Genomic DNA, 27,669 nt, shown 5'->3' on the forward strand with positions numbered 1-27,669 from the left:
CAGTTTAAAATATATTTAAATAGAAAACAATAAAGCTATTTTACATTGTAATATTATTTCACAATATTATTTTTTTTTCTGTAGGCTATTTTTGATTAAATAAATGCAGCCTTGGTGAGCATAAGAAAAACGTTAGTGTGTAGTCTACATAGCCAATATACATGTGTGTGATATTTTTAACCTATTTGAAAAAAAGTATTTTTGCTTCCAGTTCATATAAGAGAGACATTTAGCAGGCGCGTGAACTTATGAATCTTGTGTGTTGCTCAACAGCATTATCTAAAACTAAGATTAATTGTCCACCACCGACACATTTAATGCTGTCACGCAGAAATGAGCACGTGAAGAAGACATCAGCAGAATTAAAAGCTGCAGCCTAAGAATAGACATGCTTGCATGGTCTGTCATTGAGTATCAGTTACTTTGTTTCCGTTTCACTAACACCATTACCTATCATTAAAATCAAATATTATCCACGGAATCCTCACTTTGTCATTCCAGTCCGACGCATTCCCTTTTTGGCTACTGACTGCATAACGTAGTCAGGGAAGCTCTACACAGGTAGGGTGGGGCGGAGAAGAGTGGAAACAGCGTCAGCACGGACCAATCAGCTGCTCCGATTGGCGTGAAACCTTTGCGCTGATTGGTTGACGAGCACTGACTCTTTTAAGCCGTGCGTTCGTTCGCACTCACCGGGTGCCTGGCTTTGGTTATCCACAGAAGGCGTCGGTCGTTGAGGAGGCGTTTAGGGATTTCGCTGCATGAGTGGGATAGATTCGGGAATAAACGTTTGGTTCGTGGTGCCCTTTGAAGAAATAACGGGGTAAAGCGCAGGACAGAGCGAACACGTGCCTTATTCTCAGTTGTGTTGAGGATATTTAGATTTCAGGATGCCAGTTTTCCATACCAAGACGATAGAGAGTATCCTGGAGCCGGTGGCTCAGCAGATATCTCACTTGGTTATCATGCACGAGGAGGGCGAAGTTGATGGGAAAGCGATCCCAGATCTCACTAGCCCAGTGGCGGCAGTGCAAGCGGCTGTCAGCAACCTCGTGCGGGTGAGAGTCCTGTCATCCATACAGCATCTTGTGTTTTAGTTTATCTGCTGTTTCATTGTCTTTCCGTTAAAACGTCTCCCTTTATAAAAAAAATACCATGGTAACCACAGTTTCTTCCTAAATACCATACCACAGTTATTGCTAATATACTGTAAATCATAATAAATATGAGACCTTCTCCACTTAGTATGAAACTTTGTCTTTTTTTTCATGACATTGGCATGGCTAACACCAAGTTTCCTGTGAAAATGTACAGCTTTGTTGTAGTTTTTGTTAGTGGTATTTTGGTGGGAATTATTGTTTACCTTGGTAATTTTGCGAAGGGTCGTGATGTGATGAATGTGGGTGTTGCATTAGAAAATGAAAATGCCTACGAGTGTAAATTGACCATAATGGGTTTGGTTTAAGAGTCAAATCTGACTTTATTAGTTTGTGGCTAAAGGAGATTATGGTTAATGTAAACACATGGTCCTCCTGATGGATCAGTGAGGAGAATCACAGGTGTCAGGGAAGTGTTGGACAGTGCGAGTTTTCTGTTCTCCTCATTTAACTTTAAACTAAAGTGCCTCTAAAAAACTCTCAAAGGCTGTGTTTGTGTTACAAAAGGCTGTATGCAATATCTGGAAGTGTAGTTGAATGATAAGGTGACACATTCAGCAAGAGCAGGGAGATATTGTAGTCAAAAACAAGCTGTAATCTTTCTTATGTTAAGTAGTGTCAAATTTAAATGTTCCCTTGCCTTATCCTGTATTGGAGTAGCTACAGTGTTTTAAACAAATTAACTGACTTGAAGCAATGAGGTTTGCATCATAAAGATGAACTGAGTGTGATATAAATGGAGTCTTTATAGGTGGACTGTATTCTTCCTTGTACAAGGAGTTCATCTGTTTAGAAAAGTACTTTAAGTTCCGGTGTTGTTTCCAGGAAACATCAAAAACAGAATCATTAATCTCAGAAACCTGTACCATTATTTTCCCAGTGTACCCACAGCAACCAGACAGAATCTTGCTGGTATGTTCTCCTTCCTTTTTGGTCTCAATAAGGGAGTCTCTACTTGAAGAAAGTTCTCAGTCTGTTATTGAAAAGCATTCATTCAAGTTGTATGTGTAATACTGAAAAGTTATGAAATTCTGTTTATAATTTACATAGTTTGATGTAATTTCTGGTCTGCACAAGCTGTTGTGTTCCATCTCAGTCTCATCTACTTTGTATTGTCTTCTAACTGAAATATATTTGTTCTATTCTATTCTATTGTGTTCTCTTCTCATTTGAAAATTGCTTCTTGTAACTTTTATGTTTAGTTAAATATTCTTTTCAATTCCATTCTGTTCTTTATTGTATTCTATTTTTTTATGCTTTTTGTGTATTTTTAAATAACTCCATGCATTTGAAAACATTGGTTCTTGTAAGTTTCTACAGTGTGTAGTTAAATGTTCTATTCTATTCTATTTCAAGTTTCATATGTGCTCAGAAGTATGTGTTGTGAGTGGTTTAACGCAAGCAGGACCTGCAAGAGTTTTTTTTTTTTTTGAGAATGTAGAAGTGCTTTCAGTATACTCTGTTTCTTGTTTATTTGGTAACTTACTCCCAGCTGTCATTAGGTATAGTAATGCGAGAAGAATCCTCCTAATGTATGTGAGTAAGTCACAAATAGGGAGTGAGCATTTTGTGCCGGGAATAAATAGGTCTTCTAGCCTGGGAAGTAACACAGTCTCACAGTGCATGGTCGGAGGGGATGTTTCATGCCCAGGGAAAGTGACTCCCTGCTGGCTTGAGGAAGTCTAAAGTGTCAGCGTCTTCACTGGAGACACACCCAGAGCACCTCTCTCATTTGTAGCACCTGTTTCTGCTGAAGCGTCCAAAACATCAGCCAAGCCTCGAAATCAAGGCTGAGTGAAGAGGCTTTATATCTCACTCTAAAGACTGGGCTGTATCTTGGAGACTGTTCTATGTTTAGATCGTCAACATTCTCTTGGTCACTTTGAGATTGTGGTAAGAGATTAGTTTGTCAACTAAAGTATAATGGCCCTAATTGTGACAAATAAAGAATTGAGCATGCAATTGTTTATTGTAATGCTAACACAAATAAATGACTCTCTCTAGTTCAAGCTTCCACAAAATATTAGATAGATATAATAGACACAGTCCAAAACCATATCCAGGAATATACAGTCTGTAACTTGGACTGATTAATGGTCATTACTGGGTGTTGAAGGGCTGTATAATGAAGCCAGTAAGGAACAGCCAACTAGCTACCTGAAAAACTAATTTTTTTCAAGTTAATTTAAGATTTTCTTTATCTCTCTTTATGACTCTTAACGGAGAAGACAGCAGGGGTCTCGCTGGCCTGGAGGGGAGTCTCCATGTCTGTCTGTCTGTCTGTCTTTTCAGCCAAGTCTGTCACAGTGCTTTGGAAGAGAGCCATTGGCATACCGTCCATATGCAATTGTAAATATGTGCCATTTATGTCATCCATGGCTAGATTCACTTAGGAGTCAGCAGTAGGGTAGAACTATGAAATGCTTCTGTTGTTCTAACGTCACTTTCACCGACAAAATGTGGCGATTAAAGACATGACCTGCAGTAGAAATTCAAAGCCAAAGCCAAACTCTAGGACTTCAATGGAATGTTTTCATCCGTAGCTGCCACTTGCAGGGAAAACTCCCTTAGTGATAAAATTATTGTGTGAGAGGAGGTGATGCCCTTTGAAATGTGTTAAACTGAAGTAAATCCCAGTCATTCATACAGAACTATCACAATGTGATAGTAAGACCCACACTGATGACTCAAGCATAAACTTGTTTGCAGTTTGCTGCTTCCCTCGGCTCCCATAATCCCTCAAGTACTTTAAACAGACATTTTCCTTTTAAAGCAAGTCTCTATTGTGACTTCTCCAGAAAATAATTCCATCCTTGACTAGAGAGAATATATTTTGAGTGGTGTAAATGTTTGCAGTAAAATGACTGATTTCCATGAATTACAAAATAGATGGGACTCTACACGGCTCTTTTATGCAGATTTTAGGATGATTCTAACTTAATGGTTTGACATTTAACATAAAATACAATAACAATACTTTTAATTTTGATTCTGTTTGAAATTAATGTTATTTATACTTTTCTCATAGTAAAAAAGCACAAAAGCCTGAACACAATGCACTTGGAGAAAAATAAGTATAAATTAATTTGATATACTGAAATTACAGAATAGTACAGAATTTGACCCTTTTACAAGTTGACCAAATAGGTTTCTTCCTATTTAAAATTTCCATACATGTCATTTCATTATAAAAGGGTTCATCATTGATTTTCTGTTATTTCATGAAATTATTATTAATCAGTTGTTTGTTATATTAATTTTATTTGTGTGTGATTAGTGATTAGAGATAATGGTTTAGAAGCCTCTTTCTTTCCTTCTTTCATTATTTCTGTCCTTTTTCAGGAATACTACACATAAACATATAAACAAAATATATTTAATGTATTGGAAAAGCCATCATATATATATTATATATATATATATACATATATATATACATATATAATAATTTTTTAAAAATCTCACCAACACCACACTTTTGAATGGTAGTGCGTGTGTTTATATATAAAATGTATATATATATCTTGTAAACTCACCCAAAACTTAATCTAGTAATAAATAATAAAAATAATTTTAGGGATTATCTGTTGTGGTTGAGGTTGACCACTGGTATCGACCACTGGAAAGCCCATATGTAGAAACATTTTATATATAAACACACACACTACCATTCAAAAGTGTGGTGTTGGTGAGATTTTTAAAAAATAAGTCTCTTATGCTCTCCAAGGATGTGTTTTTTTGTTGTTACAAACAATTGCTGGTTAAGTTTTTCCAGGATTCTTTGATATATAGAAATGTAAAAAAAAAAAATTGATTTATTAGAAACCGTAAAACAATATTTCTGATCAATTGAATGCATTTTTGCTGAATAAAAGTAATAATTTCTTTAAAAAAAATTGTAATGAAACAGACTCAGTGGAAGTCTTGGCTGAAGTTTTGTGGAAGTGGGAACTCGTGTGACATTTCGATTGCACTTTATGTATGTTTTGGGAAACTGGGCTGTTGATCATCCACAATGCACAAGTTTGGCCTCTTCAGTCTTGTCCTCTGAAATGGTCTGAATTGTGTTTAATGATATCTGACAGTGGGCCGATAGACAGGAGCCGGAGCAGCTGCTGACCTGGGCTGCTCTCTCAGAATCCATTATCACAGCACTAATGCACCTGAGATCAAACAGCCTTTTTAGTGAAGCCACAAATGCTATATGCACTCTGCATTAATTATGCATCAAAAGTACACAATCGATGTATCTCTGCCTCTTGAGTCTGTCTTTCTGTTACCCATATGCTTTGTTCGACACCACGAAAACTGACAAATGTGCGGTTGAGGGACCTTTTATAAAGTCGAACCTTTTATGGATCCACCAGCATGTGTGCAGAGTTTCCCTTTAAAGGAGTCGTGAGTCTTTGCGGAGTTTGTGGGAATCAATGAGAGATACTTCTGAGTTCGAGCGTAAACATTCGGCAGATGACAGAACGCTGTGACAGAGCAGGAGCCTTGTTATATAAACAGCCATCATGGAGAGAGAATGCAGTCACACCTGCTTTTCTTTCAGCTGAGGGAAAGGCGTCTTACTGTAGGTGCATGCCGTCACATTCTAGCACACACAAACGCTGTGTGTGTCCAGTGCAACCCTCATACACAAATGACCATTAGAGGAATGAGATGTCAGATGTCAAATATCTGTTCAGTTTTTTTATGAGCTGGTGTCATTGAACGGGTGGTTGCTTCATTAACTGCCCTGTTACACATGTTGCTACGCTGTAAAAGAAAAATATTTCAATTGATGGTAAATCGTTTTTTTTTACAGGTGATGAAATAGAATGCCGCTGCAAAATTTAATGATCCATTTCCATGAACCACAGCTGATAAAAATAGGCAGTATAGACAGTTTATAGTGTCACTTGCTCAAAAACAGAACCATCAGGGGAAAGGCCTGTTGTTCACACCAATGATAATGACAAAACTATTTTAGCATCCACACTAATGGACGATAATGTTATGCCTATTATAATTGAGCGGTTCAGTTATGGTCTGTCAATATAACTGCAGGACACACTTTATAATCTGTTGGATAATTTTTCACGTTTATCAGATGGAAAAAAACTGATTCCTATACGATATCATTTTAAAACTTGATTATCATTCTTCTTGGTGTGAGCAGACCTTAACTCTGATCACTTAAAAAATCCAATAAACAATTCATTTAAAATGTTATTTAATGTTATATAAAATGGATTGATGCTCATAAATGGTAACACCCCCCCTCCCCCCATTAAATTCCACTCTAAATGTTGTATTAATGTTTTTCTCTGTAAATTATGATCATATTGTGTGGTTTTTTTATAGTAAATTAATACTTACTTTTTATTTCAAGTAAACGTCAGTGCAATTGTTTTTACAACATTTATACACATTGTCCCATCAAATCTAATATAATTTTTCATTGTAAACATAAGGTAGCTTATAGCAATTAACAGGTTTTTACTGTAGAATTGTTACATTATTTTTCTGAAATTGGACATGTATGACAGTGTAGTTATGCAAGTGTAAGAGATTTGAAATCATTGCCATCACTGCTTTATTGTCCTCATCTAAGTTTAGGTGCAGGTAGTAATAGCAAGGATACTTGATTCAGTATTGTTCTCATCTAAATACATATTTTGTGCAATTATCCCCTGTTCACTTGTTGCTTAGAGCCTTTGGTGCTTGCTTGTAAAGCCAAGAGAAAGCTGGCAGTCGGCTCTTATTTGCCACCATTGCTTTTTGCCCTTTCCCCTCAGATGGCCTAATAGACCAGGACTGAGCTAAGAATAACCATGGATAATGTTGTTAAAAGTCCAGTATCTCAAGAGTGTAAAGTGGAGGCCCCACTGAGAAGAGCGTTTCAATATATCATGTGCCAATAGACACTAATAAGCCTAAGATACTCTGAAAATAATGGGTGCAAGAGTTTTACCCTCTGACCACATGACAGTTTGACTGGTGGAAGGGTACTTCATGTTTATCCGGAAAGACTTCATTCTTATTCAGTACATCTAACAAACAGGCATGCACTCAGTCTGCTGGAAGCAGCGTGCACAGGACTGATGTTTGTGACTTGCTACTGTGTGTGCAAATGTGATTGCTGTTCCCACTTTAGCCCAGCAGTTAACCTAGTTAACCCAGACTTATTTATGGGTCCCCTTCACCCAATTAGGGCCCAGTAAAAGAGTGTGCTGCACTACAAAAGCACCATCCTCCATACACGACTCAGATGCGATCAATGGTCCTTAGCAGGTCATTGGCTATGAATCAATACACTCTATTACTACTTTACATCTGTTAGACCTGTTTCTCATCTCATTATGTCATTCCTTTATATATATATATATATATATATATATATATATATATATATATATATATATATATATATATATACATACATAAAAATTTCAACTCATGATAGTGACTAGAGCTTGATGGGAGAAAGTTGAAAGTTGTCTTCAAATACGTTTCAGAGATGGAGGACAGACAAATGAATGTGACTGCCTTGGTGTAATTACATCATTGGAAAAAAAGAGCAGGCAGGAAGAGGCCATGTGCTGTGTGGAGATAACAAACATCTCTCTGTTACACCACTATCTCTGCATTAGTGGACTCTAAAGAAGGACACTGTAATGTCATTCCTTATGTCCAGTGAAAGGCCAAATAAACCACAGTGATGTGAGCATGTGTGTGGTCTGATATCTTGTCACCTCAGGATTTTGTTTTAAAAATCAAAGAGTGGTTTTGTGTGATGTAAGAGAGAATTAGGGGCTGTATTTTTTTAATATTCAGATTAATGGCTGACAGGGTTGGACGTTTAGCCAAAAATATCAAAGTATTTTTGCATGATGCAAATAAATCAATGACTTGAATCAATCTTTGAAACAGACAGTTATAACTGATTTATCGACATGAATTGAATAATTAGAAAAGAGTTTAATAACATGGCCTTAAAGGGATAGTTTACACACAAATTAACATTTTGCCATCATTTACTCACCCTCAAGTTGTTCCAAACCTGTCATTTTTTCCAAACCAAGAGTTTATTTCTTCTATTGAACAAAAAAGAAGATATTATGAAGAATGTTGGTTGACGGGAGCCATTGACTTCCATAGTACACCCCCCCCCCCCCACACACACACACACCTTTTTCCCCCCTAGTTAATTGTATTTTTTGTTGTTTTGTTTTTTTCTTTGGTGTGTGTGTTTTAGTTTTGTTTCATTTTAGTTATTTTGTATCATTTAATTTTCAGTGTGTTCATTCAGGAAATAATCAATAAATGGGTGTGGTAAATGGCAGATGATCAGCATGGGTTGTGGGTTGTTGTTGTTTTAGATTGGACAGTTGGAAGTACTGGCAGCATCCCAGACAGCGAGCAGCAGATCAGCCTCAGGGCTCATTCAAAATACATAGGCCCTTATTGTGTCCAGATACTCAGAGCGACCCCATTCACAAGCTGTGTCAGTCTGGTGTGCCTGAGGGCTAAAGCTTTTCCCTGTGTGAATAACTTTGTTTGAGTTACAGCTGGTGTCAGAAAAATAAAAATGCATGTAAATGGTCTCATCATTATGCATCTTGTTAACTAGCTTGTTTTACATGTGTTCTTAGGTGGGGAAGGAGACGGTTCAGACAACAGAAGACAAGATTATGAAGAGAGACATGCCTTCGGCCTTCATTAAGTAAGACCTGTGCTTCCTGTTTCTCTCCAGGCGCTCATCATGTGAACACATAAACTCTAATCACACTGAACACAGACACGCTCATTGAACAGCATTAACAGCAAGGCATGTCCAATACCTTGTCAAGAGTTTAAAGTGATTAAACATTGAATAGAATTGTCTAAATATCTAAAGCTTCATGTTTATCCTTATTTTACACAATATGAGATACCTATAAAGCCTAATGTCAGAGTGCATGTGGTCTTTGGATGTCTTGATACTGAAGAAAGCTCCACAATGTAATGTGGAGGTTAAATAAGGTCCGTTTGCTTGCCGTTAGGGGCTGAGTCATACCCTCACTGATAAAGCTTGGGTGCGTTTTCCAGTGAGCTTACAATGCATTATTGATAAGTCTAAGTAAAAACTATATGACTGCTCTCCCTAGTGTCTCCCCGGGTGTGTGAAGTGGTGTCTTGGTAGCTGATGTAGATGGAGCAGTTAGTGTTGATTGTATTTAATATTGATGCACTGTCTGCCTGTGTCTGTCTTTCACAATCTTTCTCATCGCTCTCTCAGTCTCGCTTCCTTGCTTAAGTCAGAAAGTCACTGAGAACACAAAGAGGTGCTTGTTCCTTTGCTTCTTACACCTTAAGGGGGTAAAACTGCAAATTTAGGATTTTTTTAAAAAGTTTTCTTTGATAAGGAAAGTGAAAAGAAGACTGGAAATGAGAGAAGAGGAGGTAACTGGATCAAGACATTATTTTACATGTTACATATCAATTGTAATCATATATAATTTTTATGCATATAAATTTATAAAATCAAAAATATGATATAAAGTAATGTGATTCAGGATAAGGAAGGAAGAGGACAGGGTTGGCTTTACTGAGGCTCGTGCTTTATTCAATTTCAAATGGTCAAAACAAAAGTCACGCTCACAGCGCTTCAATAAACTCAGTCCAAATACACAATCAATTATGCAGCTCTCCAGAGCATTCAGCGCAACCTTCTGTAATATCCCGCCAGCCCCAGGAACTGCCTCACCTCCTTTTTGGTCTTGGGTTGCAACCTGTCCGTGACCCAAGTGGAAGCCCAGATACCTGACCTCCACATGTCCAACCTCACACTTCTTCAGGGTGGCCGTCAGTCTGGCCCCTCTCTGCACTCTCAGGACCGCACGCAGATGCTCAATATGACACTGCCAGTCATTACTATATAGATGATAATGTCATCTAGATAGGCAGTGGCATATGCAGCATGCGGCCAGAGAATCCTGTCCATGAGACGCTGAAAAGTGGCCGGTGCCTCGAACAACCCGAGAGGAAGTGTAACAAATTGGTGCAATCCAAACGGCGTTGTGAAGGCTGTTTTTTCTTTGGATAGAGGATCTGCCAAATCTTTTAGTTAAATCCAGTGTTGAATAAAATCGAGCTGTACCAAGCTGATCAAGCAAATGGTGCACACAAATGCAAAGCGTTGCCCACGTTCGAATCATTCTAATGACCCCATGAGGTCCGTACCAATTCTTTTGAAAGGGACCTGCATTAAAGGGAAGAGAGCGCAATGGCTCTTTTGGGGAGGCTGGTGGTTCACGACAAGCCCACAAGCCCACTTCACTTTCAAATGGTCAAAACAAAAGTCACGCTCACAATAAACTCAGTCCAAATACACAATCAATGATGCAAGACACAGGCACTTAGTCCTCACTCTCTTATCAACTCCCTGTTTCCCAGGCTTGTATCCGGTCTCTCCACGGCAATTACTAGACACAGGTGTTTGACATTTTGTACTTGATCTACTCGTCTCCCAACTCTCGCTTCACACACACACACACACACACACACACACACACACACACACACACACACACACACACACACACACACACACACACACACACACACACACACACACACACACACACACTGGCCACTTTATTAGGTACATCTTGCTGGCACTAGGTTGGACCTTAATAACTGCCTTAATTCTTTGTTGCATAGATTCAACAAGTTGCTTGAAACATTCCTCAGAGATTTTGGTCCATATTGACATAATAGCATCACACAGTTGCTGCAGATTTGTTGGCTGCACATCTTTGATGCAAATCCCCCGTTTCACCACATCCCAAAAGTTCTATATTGGATTGAGATCTGGTGACTGTGGAGGCCATTAGAGTATAGTGAACCCATTGTCATGTTGAAGAAGCCAGTTTGAGATTATTTGAGTTTTGTGAGCTTTGATACTGCTGGAAGTAGCCATCAGAATATGGGTACACTGTGGTCATAAAGGGATGGACATGGTCAGCAACAATTCTCAGGTAGGCTGTGGCGTTTAAACAATGCTCAATTGGTATTAAGGGGCCCAAAGTGTGCCAAGAAAATATCCCCCGCAACATTACACCACCAGCAGAATGGATGCTTTCATGTTGTTTACGACAAATTCTGACCCTACCATCTGAATGTTGCAGCAGAAATCGAGACTCAAAAGACCAGACAACATTTTTCCAATCTTCCATTGACCAATTGGGTGAGCCCGTTCAAATTGTAGCCTCAGTTTCCTTTTGACAGGATTGGCACCCAGTGTGGTCTTCTTTGTAGCCCATCTGCGAGTGGAGTTGACAGGTCCATATGGACCCTGCATGGCTTCTTTCTGCTCACTAATCGGCCTCAAAAGCGGCATTGTTTTTTAGATGATTGTCCAAATGCAAAATAAAAGGCAAACCAAAATGACAATCTGTAATGGTCATTACAGAAGCAGGTCAAAATTTAGTTGGAGAAACAGAAGGATATTAAATTTAGAGGAAATGCTTACAGTTATTAATAGTGTTTGGTAAGACAAGAATCACTATTTTCATTGCTCATAGCTCAAGGCTTTAGCTTGTTTCTTCCGCACCATTTGTGCTACAGACATTAATGATAACTCCAATTATGCTGCTTATCGAGGGGAGTTGTGCTTTTACCTTTCACAGTGATCAGATTGATCAGGCCTTGCAGATGATAAAGTAGGGGTATCAGTATGAATCTGTATCTATTTGAAATGGCAGACGGGCTCAGTTAAAGACCGTAAAAGCCTTAGCTGACACATTTGGCACCATAAACACAAGCTGGCACAGGGCTCATCAATCAGCACACATGTGGCTGGTGACAGGAAATGTGAACCTCTATATATATAGGCTCTGTTGTAAGCACTGACACCCGAGTGGTGCCTCATACTTCTGGGTCTCCACTGCAGAATAATGATGAAGAAAGGCCTCCTCCTGAACACGTCATCATCCTGCTCTCCCGTCTCATGGGCCATTGGGCAACTGGGATGTGCTTTTAATTTCTATTAATACAGTGTTATCCAGTCTGGGAGAAGATCTTACACTGCTTGCTGGAAAGCTTTGGAATTGTTTACTGCCCTCAGTTCTGGGAATTGAGTGTTAAATAATCTTGATTTGTGATTTAGTGGCCCAGTAATTTAATTGCAATTAAGTCATTTAGAAATGCCACCTCTTATTTGGATCAAATGCATAGTTTTTCTTTTTACACGTAACATTTCATTTATTTAGCACTGATGAGATTTGTTACACCCTGGCATTCATACGGTATGATTTTTAAAAAGATGTTAATATTTGATTTTTTTTGGAACCTGTATAAAAGGCCAACTAGTACAAATGAATATACTCAGTCATTATGTTTCTTGTTTCTCAGGGTGGAGAATGCCTGTGCGAAGCTTGTAGAAGCAGCTCAGATGCTGAGGACAGACCCGTACTCTGTCCCGGCCCGTGATTACCTCATCGATGGCTCGCGGGGCATCCTCTCTGGCACTTCAGATCTGCTTTTGACCTTTGATGAGGCAGAGGTACGAATGGGAATGAGGGCTATCTTAATGGTGAAATTTCAGCTGATGATTAATTTTCCTAAAAATAATTGAGATGAATGATTTAATTGCCTATAAGTTTGTTTCATTTCACTTACATCCTAATACACATACGCTACCATTCAAAAGTGTGGGGTGAGCATTCAGCAAGGATGCATTCTTATACTAGATGTATCATGGTTTCCACAAAAATATTAAGCAGCACAACTTTTTTTATTGATAATTGTAATGATAAGAAATGTTTCTTGATCACTAAATCCGCATTTTAGAATGATTTCTAAAGGATCATAATAATTCAGCTTTGCCATCACAGGAATAAATGACATTAACATTTACATAAATTACATTAAAATAGAAAATAGATTTTTGAAAATCGTAATACAATTTCCCAATATTATTGTTTTTACTGTATTTTTGATCAAATAAATGCAGCCTTGGTGAGCATTATAGACCTATTTTAAAAAACAAATCTTACTGACCCCCAACTAAGCAATTTACTGACATTTAAACTTAGAATCACACAATTAAAAGGAATTATTGCTTTTGTGGCTTTGTGAACAAATACTGCACAATGGTAGAAGAATGACATAATATTTATAAATAAAACTTAAAAATTAAGTGTTTTAAATTTCTGCTTGATTCTAGCTAAATTGAGAATCGGGATTCCTTTTTTTCTTTTTTTTTTATAAACAGAGATCACGATTCTCCCATGATTCTGAACAGACAACTACACAAAATTACATGTAATTTACTAGAGACTCTATTTAAAAATTGATTTTGATTGATTGATTATGTTTAATTCATTCATGGATATTTTTCCAACAAAACTTACTTCATCATCCTCATATATATAATTTATAAAATTGTAATTAATCTGAATGAATTATTTTTATAAATGGTTTAAATGAATGATTCAATGACTCTCTCATAAATACTTCACTTGTTTCATTACTGGATGAATCAGCATTTTTGAATGAATATCTTGAATGAGTAATTCAATGACAAATGACAAATTTTTGTAATTGTAGCCTATTGTTGCGTAACGATGTAATTGATACAATCGATATTTGAAGCGCCAAGTTACTTTCAAGTTACTTTTGCTGCCATAGACATCAGTGTTTATATCTGAACTATAAACTTTCATCCAAGTACTTCTGATCATTTTTATATTTTTAACACAGAAATAACAAAACTGGGGTGCGTTTCCCAAAGTCAACTATGGTCGCAAGTTCCGTCGTTACCAATAGAGTTCAATGGAAATTGCGATCATAGTTGGTCAACGATGCTTTATGGCTCAGCGGAAGCGTGAACACCGATTTGAAGCTTCCGGTGTGATCATGTCAAATGACACAGGCGAGTCTTTGTCATTTAGGATTGAGATTGCGTGTGTGTTTCAATTGAGATTGCGATCTTTTTACAATTAATTGTGCAGCTCTAGTTTTAAATATTTCTCTCTTTTGATTTATACATTCAGAGAGAATTTGAAGTCTACATTTTTAAAATGTAGACTTGAAATTGTGTTATTTGTGATTGTAAAGTTCACAATAATCTTGGTTATTTCAAATGTGGCAATTCTTCACATGCTCTGCTATTAATGTGAAACTTGCAGTCAACAGTAATGCAATTAGTTTTCCTGAAATTGTTTTACATTTAATTTTAACAGACAGCAATATTTTTATCTTCAAGCAATTTGCTTGTCAAAAGTGATTCATGTACTGTTGATTATTTGATTTTTGGATGTGAATATTGCATGTGTGCTTTCATCTGAATCCTCAGTAGATCTGGCAAAGATCATGTGTAAAATGTATGTAGTTTTTTTATTATTTTCTTTTTAAGATCTGATTGAAGATTGGATTCGTAAAATATTTCTGTCTTTCTGCCGAATAATCAGTTCACGGCACATCCTTAATTTGAATTCTTTGGATCATCTATACAAAAAAAATAGCTTTTCTTCTGGCCTAACAACATTAAATACACAGTCCCTTGTCATGCGGAGTACCTTGTGGTCCTAATGTGCCGTGCTCCATATATCCAGCCTCCCGTGTGGGTGCAGCATAATGGAGCTCACAACGGAGCACATGATCTGAGTGAGCCGCCTTGCACAGTGTGTCTTCTATCAGCGCAAGCTACTTTTGAAGTTTCTACTTCTGCGTGTCACAAGATTTCTCATCACAAGACAAGACATAAAACCCAGCAGCACAGAGTAAATAGACTCATAATATGTATTCGAAACCAAAAATGCTCCCTAAAACCATCTAGTGCCAGTAATTGCTGTACTATTAAAAAATGATTAGAAATACCCAATATTTGTAGTGAAATTAAACATTTCCAAGAGAGCTCAGATTGTGTGATGTGGTGTGTATGTACATCCACTGGCAAGAAGATATTAGATCATTGGTTTGTGGTGAAGGCTAACTCTCTGAGCTCTATTAATAGTGCTGCTATCATCTTTCTCAAGGAGCTGTGTCGTTCACAGGGCAATGAGTAAGCTTGATGTTTTGGTACTATGCTGTATCTTGTGGGTTTGCCTGTTTGCGGCAGCGACCTGCAAAATAAAACATTAGTTCTCAAAGGTAGAGCATGGTGGTATCAACGCAAAGGTCATGGGCTTGATTCCCAGGAAATAAATAAATGTATGGAATGTATAGCTTGAGCACACTGTAAGTTTCTTTGGATAAAAGCTTTTGCCAAATGCATTCATGTAAATAAATGTCTTTTTCTTTTGTATCATTGATATTTTATGTCTTTTTTAGGTGCGTAGAATTATCCGCGTGTGTAAGGGCATCCTGGAGTACCTGGCTGTCGCAGAGGTTGTGGAAACCATGGAGGACTTGATCACTTACACTAAAAACCTGGGACCAGGTACTTCTCTTTAATGCTTTTATGTATCTGTTACTTTCTTTTGAAGAGTTTTCAATTCATTCTGTTTGAATTTGAGTTGACGCTGTTGACATGTTGGCTCATGCAAGTGGACAGATGGCAGTGATTATTTGCATGAATCAGATTCACTGTTATTATTGTTGAATGATTATTTTATAAAGATTTTTTTGTTACTTTTTAAGATAATAATCTTTAAATGAGGGTATGACTATGACCATGAAAAACTGTTATTTGTTATATATGTCCTATTCAACTGTTTTCATTAGGTGGTATTGTTTGGGAGGGACGAACTTCTATTTATGTGAGGCATTTTCAGTTTCTAGTAGCCTTTTTTCTTGCTTCTATTTGTGCTTAATGTATAGCATGAACTATTGAAAAACAGTTTTTTCAGAAATGCACATTACTATGCACTTACTGACCCCAAACCATTCAAAAGTTTGGGGTCAGTAAGTTGTTGTTGTTTTTTTGTTGAAAGAAATTAATACTTTTAATCAGCAAGGATACATCACAAATTGATCAGCAGTGACACTAAAGACATTTAATTTATAAAAAAATTCTGCTTTGCCATCACAGGAATAAATTAGCTTACAATGTATACAAATAGAAAATAGTTGTTTTTAATTGTAATAATATTATCACAAAATTACTACTTTAAAGGGGTCATATAATGTCATTTTTGTACAAGCTAATATGATTCTTTAGGGTCTAAATTAAAAGTTTGTAATATACTTTAATTAAAAATTCCCATTAGTATTGTAAGAAAACACTAATTTTACCTGGTCAAAAACAGCTCTGTTTTCAGCACGCCGTTTCAGTGCATGTGTCTTTAAATGATAATGAGCTTTGCTCACCCCGCCCCTGTGTTCTGTGCGTACACCGTTTGTAACACAATAACCATAACGCTTTGTTCATTATAAACATGGGATTATGAATTATATTGAGAACGTCATACATAGAAAACATGCCGTAATGTACCTGAGTGTAAAAATAGCCGCATTCATCGTGAAGCGTGCAGCAAGCAATTTGCAAAGATTAATATAAAGATTAATATAAAGGTTAATAAAACGTTACACTCACTTCTTCTGGAGGTTCAGCAGGAACACGAATAGTTGGTACTGATCCTTTTTTCAGGAGCAGCATCTTAGCAAATAACCAGCTTTTTACTGACCTCGTTTGTAAAGCAGTCTGGTGAAATGATTCGCGCAAACATGAAAGCATTGCTGTTGATCGTGGGGAATATTCCTTTCGAAAACAAACTCAGCCACTGCGTCTTCAGCGGTTCAGATTTAGGAACATCAGTATGACTGCTGTGTTCCTTATTACACCCAAGAACAGAACACCACAATCGCTTAGATGCCATTCTGCTCAGTGCCCCAGCTATCAACAATGAACGCGCCGGTCCGCGCGGGCTATGATTGACAGCTCGCTCACGAGGGCGGGAGGGCGGGTCTGTGTTGAAACGCTGCTGTCAATCAACCATTGTGGGAGGGGCGTCGATTTTGTGACGTCACAAAATCGAACAGCTTGATTAGAGAGAGGGGAAAACATATAAGAAAATAAAAAAAAAACCACTGGATGGATTTTTATCATTTTATGATGGTTGTGTACAGGCACTGCCAACACACATTTCAGTACAATCAACTTGTAAAAGTGCATGTACCATTATATGACCCCTTTAATCAAATAAATGGAGCCTTGGTGAGATTTCTTTCAAAACATCAAAAAATCTGACAGACTTTATCTTACAGTATAATTTTTAGATTTTATTTGTGTATATATATATATATATATATACTGATATTCGACATAATTTAATAGCACTGTTATTCTTCTGTCTTTAGCAAATCCCAAATCGAACATCCATTTTTGGATTATAAATATATGGATAATAATTGCTAGCTGGACAGTTCCTCAGTCCTTCGCGTTACTTGCACAGCTGTTTAATATATATATTTTTTGTTAGGTATGACTAAAATGGCAAAGATGATTGACGAACGGCAACAGGAGCTGACACACCAGGAGCACCGTGTGATGCTGGTCACCTCTATGAACACAGTGAAGGAACTGCTGCCCGTGCTCATATCTGGTGAGAGACCAGCGAACCGCTGTGTGTGTGTCTGTGTGTGTGTGCTGCATACTGCGTGTCGTCTCTGTGTGCCAGCCGTTGATATGGCAACACTGATAATTGGAGCCATTTAACCGCCTTAGTGGGAGGGATAGATTTTTCCCTTTATCCTGTTGGATTTCTGCAGTTGGCTCAGCAATAAATAGCCGGGTTGATGGCGGCTCATCTGTACACGCAAGAAGGCTTTTAATGTTGATGTTTGCAAATATGTCTACTCATATGGAGATAATTAGTTGCCTGATTTTTGGATACAGTATTGATCTGTAAAGTAGTTTTAGATAGCTCATGAAAGGGAGTACTAACAAAATTGTTTTTTGAAACCCATTAGCAATTAAAATCTTTGTGACAACCAAGTGCACTAAGAGTCACGGTGTGGAGGAGGCCTTGAAGAACAGAAACTACACGTTTGAGAAGATGAGCACTGAGATCAACGAGATTATCAGAGTGCTGCAACTCACTTCTTGGGACGAGGACGCCTGGGCCAACAAAGTATGAGCCTTATCACTACATTATCGCATACACTCCTTCCTACAACCCCACCTTAAACAGTTACATTAAGCTACATTTGCTTCGAAAGATTAGACAGTTCCTACTGTCCCTGGAAAATTTAAGTGTACAATTTTTAATTTACTATGTTTCCAAAAGTTAAGCATGACAGTGGCATTTGTGTAGAAACGTAAAAATCCCATTCATTTTTTTCCACAGAAAATTTGATTTCTAATGATAATGTAAAAGAATTGATGATCCACTCGGATATATGAATGGGAGAAATTGTAATTGTAACTCAATATATCGACTGTACTTTACAGTTAAAAAAGCTATAAGCATAGCCTGCATATGCATTGTGATCAATATAGCTGCTTTAGGGATGGATGTCATTCCTTACACCTTGTCCTAACTAAAAGCAATGCGATAAGATTCCAGCGACAATCAACACGAAGCGACAAAATCACAAATCACAGCCAATCAAAAGACTTGTGGACAGGCTCTCTCTGCAAGTGCACTTGTGCTTCACATTTGCGACAAATTTGATACGTACATTATCAACTAGTAGTAACTAATTTTATCTCCCGTCGCCTCGTGTGTATCTGGAGAGGATATAAACTCTGATTAACATGGACAAAATACATTTTATTGCATATCGCAGCATCCCGTCTGGTTAGGACACGTTGCTACAGTTTTTGTTTGGTGATTTGAGCTTTAGAGGTGCAATTTATTTTAGAGTTGGAAATAGCTGCCTGGTGCATTACAAATGTGGACATCAAGTGAACTGACTTGCCTTAAATGGGCTTAATAATCAATTGTTTTGTATTGTTACCACATGACTGATTCAGTTACGTCACAGCGATTGTTTTTTTTTTCTTGCTTTTTTTCAATTTTATCCAAATATTCTAATCTTGTGATTTATCTTAAAGCTGGTTGTTTTAGTTCAAGGTTTAAATATATATTTTTAAATGCATTTAGAGAAAATGAATGGGAAAAATACATGGCAGCTTCAAAAAAAGAAATCTGCGTTCTATTGAGACCCCTTGGTGTATCTTTGTTTTTCTTTCTAAATGAATCTGACACTCCCATCCTGCTAATGTAATAATCTGTTCCATTTCCTGGACTGTTCACAGTCAGGCTCAGAATTCACTGACTATATTACATTAAAATACACAGGCCTAATAACCAGCATAGAAAGAAAAAAAAAAAAAAACGGCATCAGTGTTTAACCGTTAGATTAACGATCTGCCGTTTAATATTTCACGAAGTCTACTGAATCATTTGATCCTTCTTGCTGATTGATGACGCCCTTTGCTTGCTTAGCATGCATATTAAATATTTCCATAAGAAACCACTCTACTCTCAAAATCGGTTTCCTAAGCTTTCATTTACTTTGCTGTCACCTCTGTTTTTTTCTTTTTTGCCCTGATATAACTCTGTAAACATGCCTCTTTCTTTTTTGCTCTCTTTCTGTTCTGTGTTCTTCCATTTTTTCCCTTCCTATAGAAGGTAAGCTCTCCTCTCTCCCGCTTTGTAATGCGACAAACTGCATGCCAGATCATTGTGTTGCTAACCGTATGTCTGTGTTAGTTTTTCTTTTTTACATTATGTTTGATAGAAAGCCCTTTCTCAGCCTGGCTTGCCATTTTAAATGCTGTGTATATATAAGGGGTGATGTATTTCGGGAAACCTAGCACCAAAACAAAACAATAAATTGCAATTAGAGAAGTTGTTTTCTGATGTGCTGTGGAATGCAACTGTGCCATTACTCATCCTCTACATCCACATCTCCCATTCTCAAATCATCCTTCATTTAGAACACTGTCTCACAGTTAATCACTAATGTCTTGCTCTGGAAGTGACAACCTTTTAACACTTGATGTCTGTCTCCATGGCTCCCGCTGTACATGTTCCTTTAATCTGAATGCTGTCTTACCAGATGAACCTGATGTTCTGCTCCATGACTCCTGATGCACCGCTCCACCCACTTTTAAATATATGCAATGAAATGGCTTGACGAGTGCAGTTTGCTTTTGTGTTCATGTATTTCTTGTTGAAATAGAAAATTGGGGTGGTATAAACTGGAAAGCTCCTCGCTTTTTAATGACACAGCCAATAGTCTTTAGTTTAGTTTTGCAATAAAAAGTGGTTTAGTCATGAAACATTGGCTGTTGTTAGTTGGAGGTTGCTCTGATTTCTGAGAGAATTTTATCGGATGAAATTTTTATACACCGAGTGTGATTGATGAATCATAAATATTTGTGATCATTGTCCCTGAAAAGAAAGATTGTAAATTGATCTAATATTGTCTTTTAGGTGTATACTAGGATATTGATTGAGCTCAAAGCCCCAAAACTAAATTTTTAAATTCATGTGGGTCTTTAAATCTCATTCTTTGAATGAAAATACACATGCAGTATATCTAAGATATACGGAAAGTAATTAGTGATACTAGTTAGCTAATATAAAGGGGTGGTTAATTATGATTTCACTTTTCTTACTTTAGTTAGTGTGTAATGTTGCTGTTTGAGCATAAACAACATCCGCAAAGTTATAACGCTCAAAGTTCAAAGCAAAAGGAGATATTTTCTTTTAAAGAAATTTCTTTTTAAAGGTCCCGTATTATGCCCCTTTTCACAAGATGTAAAATAAGTCTCTGATGTCCCCAGAGTGTGTATGTGAAGTTTCAGCTCAAAATACCCAACAGATCATTTTTTACAGCATGTTTAAATTGTCATTTTTTGGGGCTCAGAAAAACGCGCTGTTTTAGTGTGTGCCCTTTAAATGCAAATAAGCTGCTGCTGGACGACACAGGGGGCGGAGCTTCATGAGCTCGCGCTCAGTCTCTCAGGACAATTTCATCTCACGGAATGATGATAATATCAGAAACTCTCAGTAACGGTGTTCATTTCGAGTCGGACAATAATGCCTACAGAGTCAGAGTGCTGTATAGAGATGAAACAGGTATAGTTTAGTAGTTTAATTACGGTTATTATAACGTATTTGTCATCTGCTTGTATGTATCCATTATTTATTAATAGCCTACAAGTCTGCTGTCTGAATGATGATCAAACATATACTGATGAGTTTAATAAAGTTTATTGTACATCACACAAAAGATGAAGCGTCAGTTTTACTTCAGAAAATCACCGTAAGAGCTGAGTAAACACAGTAAGTTATTAGAAGTGCGCAAGTACATAAACGAATTTCGGTAGAGTTGAGGGAGCATTCCTGTGGGCGGAGGTTAGTCAAAGAACGGTTTTAATGACGTCATTAAAGAAGGAAGTAGAGGGATGTAGTCCAAACGGGCCGTTCGATGTAGTCAACTTCTGTTAAATAAAATAACTCGCTTGGCATTGAACTTTGAGCTTTATAATTTTACAGATATTATTTATACTCTAACAACAACATTACACACTAACTAAAGTTTGAAACATGGGATCACGAAGAACGGGACCTTTAAGGACTACAACAAACGGCTGGTTGGAACCACACAAGCTTGCTCCCTTCACTAACCCTAAGATTTACATAAACCCCGCCCCTGGAACATGATTTATAGATTATCAAGACAGAATATGCTAATCATTGACTAGAAAATAGCTACACATCACCTCTTCACCTCTTGAGTCTCTCCATCTTTGTCTGACTCCGGTTTGAACACAAAAGGCTAAAAGTTTTTGAAATTTTCAGTGCATGCCTGTGTGAGTGCCAGCTGTTGAAGCTCCGCCCCCCTGTGCCAGGAGCAGCAGCTCATTTGCATTTAAAGGGACAGACACAAAATGCGTTTTTGCTCACCCTCAAAAAGTGACAGTTTTAACATGCTATATAAAAATATCTCTGGGGTTCTCTGGGGACATCAAAGACTTATTTTACATATTGTGATAAGGGCATTATACCACCCCTTTAATAATTGTTCTGGCACATTAAAACAGTACATTTTCAATATTTTGAATGTAGCACACATTTAGCATTGGACCCACTTGCTTATGTCTTGAAACAAAAATTGAGTTGAAACTCCATTCTCACTCTGGGCTCCCTTGTGCCTTATGACTGACAACATGAAAGATGGATTGTTGTAGTTTATTGCTCTTCAACTTCCTAAACCACTCATACACACAGGGTGTGATTTGTTGGTTGGGATTTCCATTTGGTCTAAATACCCCTGCCTCTGCTGAAATGTTTTTAACCTCGGTGGGGATCAAATTTATCAATTGATCAATGCTACTTCACCAACAGAGAATATATAAAATATCTTAAAAATATATATATAACTAATCAAAACGCTTCAGCACGCACGTTTAAACAACAATAAAATCATAAATGGACTTTCACTGATGGCGCTCCCACTTGTTTGATGAGAGATGACTGCGTGTTTAAGTTGCTATCCAGGTTCTAGTAGCCTTAATCCATTCACAGCTTTTCATGTGTCACAAAGCACAATAGTCATATAATAGTATATTTCAACATGAAAACTACAGCTAGCCTAATTAAAGAAAAGTAAAAATGATTCGGAGCAGGATTTTACAGTATACAGTATACCGTATATTTTATTTGTATACACTCACAATAGCAACAAAATGTTATGCTTTTGTAAAATAAAGAAAAAACAAAAACAATTAAACAGGATGTGCTTTTCTGCAGTCTCTGTCTCCTTTCTGGAGTGCGTCACAAAAAGTCAGCAGACTCACGAAAAAGCCTCAGTCACGATAAAAATTAAAATGATGGAAAGCTTGAAATGTGAAATTTAAATGAACCAATTCAAATCTGAAAAACAGTATTCTCTGATTATGTAATCTGTATATAACCACGAGAGGTACAGAGGTATCTGCTCAAGCGCAGATGTTTATTACTGGTATGTGAATGAGCGCTTCCCTATGAGGAAGGACAAGGCATAAGCGTGAAAACCTCGCTCTACTTGATGTAAAAATTTAAAAATGGATTTTTTTTTTAAATGTTCCAATATTGTTTCATTAAATCATATTATTCTATAAATGTTACTTTAACAGCTGCACGAAATACCCTCTGTGGTTCGTGATAAAAAAAACATTTCAAAAGCATCCCTCACAAATCACACCCTGCGCACACAGTCCATTGCAGGGAATGAATTATAGAAGATAAAGCCAATGCATTTCCAGATTGATTTATTGTTCACTCATAACTGTAATCAGAAAATTATTTTTTATTTGTTCCCTTATTCAATAATATAAACCTCTGCATTTATTTGGAATTCTCTAAATAGCAATTTCAAAGCTTTTGTCACCTAATAATACCCTTAGTACAGTTGACCTAAATCTTCCTTGACAATATTTACCCTGTTAGCCAAAAAGAGACGTTGTTGTCAGCCAGATGAATCTTTAACCTTTCCAGTATCTTTTTTGTAAAGAGTAAGTCAAGTTCATCATTGAAACTCGGCATCAGTCTACCTCCATATTGTAATTCGCCACAACAGGTGCTTGTGATATTTGTCAAGAGATCAGGTGCATAAGCAGAATACATATTAAAGCAGAGATTGTTCAAACACGCCTTCTGGCTCCATCGTGACATTTTGATCACATGTTCAGGTTCAGATGTCCTTTTCTTGTCTCTGAACTCAGTGTCTGTAATAAAAGAGTGTATTAATAACTAATGCAATATGGAATTGTACAGTAAGGGTTAGGTTCCTTTTCTACATACCCTTTAAAATTTACCTTGTTACCCATAACATAGGGAATACCAGGACCACACACACACACTATATACACCACCATTCAGAAGTTTGGAGTCAATAATGTTTTTGAAAAATGTCTCATTATGCTCAGCAAGGCAGCATTTATTTGATAAAAAATACAGTTAAACATTACTTTTATTACAATTTAAAATAAAAAATTCTATTTGAATATATTTTAAAATGTAATTCATTCCTCTGATGGCAAAGCTGAATTTTCAACCTTCATTACTCCAGTCTTCAGTGTCACATGATCCTTCAGAAATTATTCTATTATGCTGGTTTGGAGCTCAAAAAACATTAATTATTGTTATCAATGTTGCAGTTGCCTGGACTTTGCAGCTTGAGAATGCAACCCAATCCTGAGCTGAATCTCCATTAATGCATGTGAATAGGAAATGACTCATCAACTTACAAATAATGTGATCTGTTTTGCTGGATGCTGAACGGTTGGCTGGAAAGCAGCAGTTACTGGATAGCAGGCAGGCAAAATAAGCAGAGGAAATGGATTGGGCGGATAATTCGTTTTAGCTGAAAGAAGACTCATTGATTATACTTGTGCTTCAGGTTTGCTTCAGGATCACCTCAAACTATATTTGGGCTTTTTTGATTTCATAATATGGATTTATGAAAGTGGGTTGACAGGAATCTAGCTGTATATTTTGGAGAAATTTGAATACAAACTGTATTTTACTGCTGAGATGGAGTGTAATAGGCAGCTGGAGCAGGTGCGAGGGGTTAATTTCCAACCCGTCTCCCTCTCCTGAATGGATCTGCTGCTTCAGCTGCCAGAGTGTCTCCTGTTGGAAATACCACATGCAAAAACAAGAACTCAGTTATCACTCTTTCTGAAAGGTCCATTATTGTCCTGTCTTGCTGAATCAAAGACAAAAAAAAAATAGTTATGTACATTTCCAGATTAAGGCCTCGTCCTGCTTGCCACAACCTTCAACCGAGGTCCTGACTCTCTGTGGTCATAAAAAATCCTGGCCAAATTTGCCCATTGGCCTCTGTCCATCATCATGGCCTCCTAATCATCCCTATATACTGATTGGCTTCATCACTCTGTCTCCTCTCCACCAATAAGCTGACGTGTGGTGGACGTTCTGGTGCAATATGGCTGCCGTCGCATCATCCAGGTGGAGATTCATCCTTCCATATGTATAGCCCTTTAAGTACCCAGAAAAGTGGTATATAGATGTAACAAATTATTGTTAGTATTGTCTTTCCCTTGTTTTTCTGATATATTTGTAGCAAGATATGACTGGGGCCTTTATGGGCCTCAAAACACTGCCGTAAGTCAAAAGATCTCATCCCTCGTCTATCTTATTCTGGTTTGCAGATATGGCTGGAGTATGTTTGTAGTTGCTAAGGTATTCTGAATGGTTGCTAGGGTGTTGCCAGTTTTTTATGAACTGCTGCCAAGTCACATCAATTAGAAAATTCATAGCACAACTCTCCTCAATAAGCTGAAATAATCTGAGGTGTCAGTATTGAAGGCATGGCATTGATACTCACACTGAACCTAATTTCACACCCATACCCTTCATTTGTCTTTTAGTCTTATGCTCTTGATATGCACATTTTTGCGATAATGTGTGCATTGAATGCATTTGTCTGTGTAGATGACTATTGCTTTAGACTGCAGTAGAGAGGAGTGCCATACGCACGGCTGAGTTACTCAAACAGACGAGTTCTCCTCCAAATGTGTGCGTGGTGCAGTGGAGTGTTAAGTGGTGATTATGTGGGTCGCTCTCGCACTTTGTGTGTGTGATTGAGAGAGGCAGAGGCTCCTCTTGTCCTTCAGAGGGAAAGAGCTGCAGAGCCCCCTCCCTTTAGCATCTACTCCCTCATATGAGCACATATGCAACCGCAAAAAAAAATACATGATACTGATACAAAATACTGATACATGTGATTATATCCTTCCCTGTAAGGCCTAAATGACAAACATTACTGATTACTAACACACTCTTTTTCTTTGAAGGACACTGAGGCCATGAAGAGAGCGCTAGCTCTGATAGAGTCAAAGATGGGTCATGCTAAAATCTGGCTGAGGGACCCTAACGGCCTACCAGGTATCATAGCTACATCCATTAGCTCAGTGTCATCTTTCAGGTGTTGAGGAAGTCATGTCAGGAATGGATTTTCTTTGATATTTTGAGATAAAATAACTCTTTGCGCTAGAAATACTGTAACTTTAAGTCAAATTTCTTCTTCATATTTTAACATATATTGCAAAAATTGCTCCTTTTTCTACAACTTTCTGACCTCAGATTTGAACACATGTGATCGCCAACATTTATGCGTTAATAAAACCTATTTGAATCTGTATTGGATCTTTACATGCTAACAAAGTGGTTTGATTCTATGTATCAGAGAGATACAATTTATTATGACATATATGTTTTTGACATTACCAAAAACTTTAAAAAAATATTAATAATTAAAATAATTACCTTATTTTTTTGGGGGGGGGGAAACTAATTAAATAAAAATAAACAAATAAAAATGTATAATATGATCCAACTAGTCCTGAATGCCATAAAATACTATTCAAAAGTTAGTGGTCAGTAAGATTTTTTTTAAAAAATGTTTTTCTGAAGAAAAAAAAAGTCTCTTATGCTCACCAAAGCTGTATTTATTTGACCAAAATACAGCAAAATAGTAATATTGTGAAATATTATTACAATTTAAAACATTGTTTTCTGTTTTGATGTATTTTAAAAATGTATTTATTTCCTGTAATGGCAAAGATGAATTTTCAGCATCATTATTCCAGTCTTTAGTGTCGCATTATCCTTCAGAAATGATTCTAATATGCTGATTTCAAGATTTTTTGATGAATAAAATGTTCAAAAGAGCAGCATTTATTTGAATCTGTTTTAACGTTATGTCTTACTGCCATTTTTGATCAATTTAATGCATCCTTGCTCAATAAAAGTATTAATTTCCTTTTAAAAATGTTTTGAACAGTAGTGTACACAATATTTGTGTAATGTAGATGATTTTTATTGAAACAGATTAAAAAGATGAGTGTGTAGTGGCTTAACTCCTGCTTTGGATGTTCTCGTACAGGAGATCCAGGAGAGCATGCTTTGCGTCAGATACTGGATGAAGCAGGAAAAGTGGGTGAGCTTTGTGCGGGGAAAGAGAGACGAGAGATCCTGGGAACAGCCAAGACCTTGGGCCAGATGACGGATCAGGTGTCAGATGTGCGCGCCAGGTACGCCCCCTTCAGGTTCACCTGGAGAAAAGGCAGATTCATAGTCAGAACCCATTATACTGCTGATTCCACAGACTATGAGATTCCTCAGTTCAGCATTTCACATTGAGAGCCAAATGCCAGCACATGTTCCTGTAGTGCTCACGTGACCTGAATTATTCATTAATGCAGCTGTGTGCTGTTCATAATGATCATCACCCCTGTGTGATGTGTCTCAGGGGCTGTAACTGCTTCTAATTTACAACACGAGAAAGTGTGTCAGGGTTTTCAATAAACACAGTTTAGACGTTGTTTGTTAGCGGTCTAATTCTCCAGGGATTGTTTATCCCTCACTGTTGAGTACAGGAGAAGGAAGGAACGGTGTGGTACAGTTTGGGCCCATGTGTCAGGGATGTTGAAAGCTGGAGTGAAAGTGAAAGATCAGACGCTGGGCTCTGACTTCATTAGAGAGACTGAAGGAAAGCAGATTAAAGGCTGAAGGGCCGGATAATCAGCGGGTGCACAGGCCCACTGAACTCTCACACAGGGGAGGCTCTTTAC

General features: G+C 37.4%; 1 protein-coding gene across 2 annotated transcripts in view; it reads left to right on the plus strand.

The window, feature by feature from the left end:
- The first annotated feature begins 694 nt into the window (after positions 1–694).
- The window catches only part of vcla (vinculin a), a 45,273-nt gene continuing 18,298 nt past the window's right edge, over positions 695–27,669 (plus strand). For both annotated transcript variants that reach the window (XM_081351501.1, XM_081351502.1), the window contains exons 1-8: positions 695–1,058; positions 8,798–8,868; positions 12,540–12,690; positions 15,462–15,570; positions 17,552–17,674; positions 18,042–18,202; positions 25,891–25,981; positions 26,982–27,129. In XM_081351501.1, the coding sequence (XP_081207627.1) occupies positions 891–1,058; positions 8,798–8,868; positions 12,540–12,690; positions 15,462–15,570; positions 17,552–17,674; positions 18,042–18,202; positions 25,891–25,981; positions 26,982–27,129 (1,022 nt within the window). In that variant the 5' untranslated portion in view covers positions 695–890. The remainder of the gene's footprint in view (positions 1,059–8,797; positions 8,869–12,539; positions 12,691–15,461; positions 15,571–17,551; positions 17,675–18,041; positions 18,203–25,890; positions 25,982–26,981; positions 27,130–27,669) is intronic.

Source organism: Scardinius erythrophthalmus, assembly GCF_964197995.2.
Source record: "Scardinius erythrophthalmus genome assembly, chromosome: 21".
Taxonomy (NCBI): Eukaryota; Metazoa; Chordata; class Actinopteri; order Cypriniformes; family Leuciscidae; genus Scardinius; species Scardinius erythrophthalmus.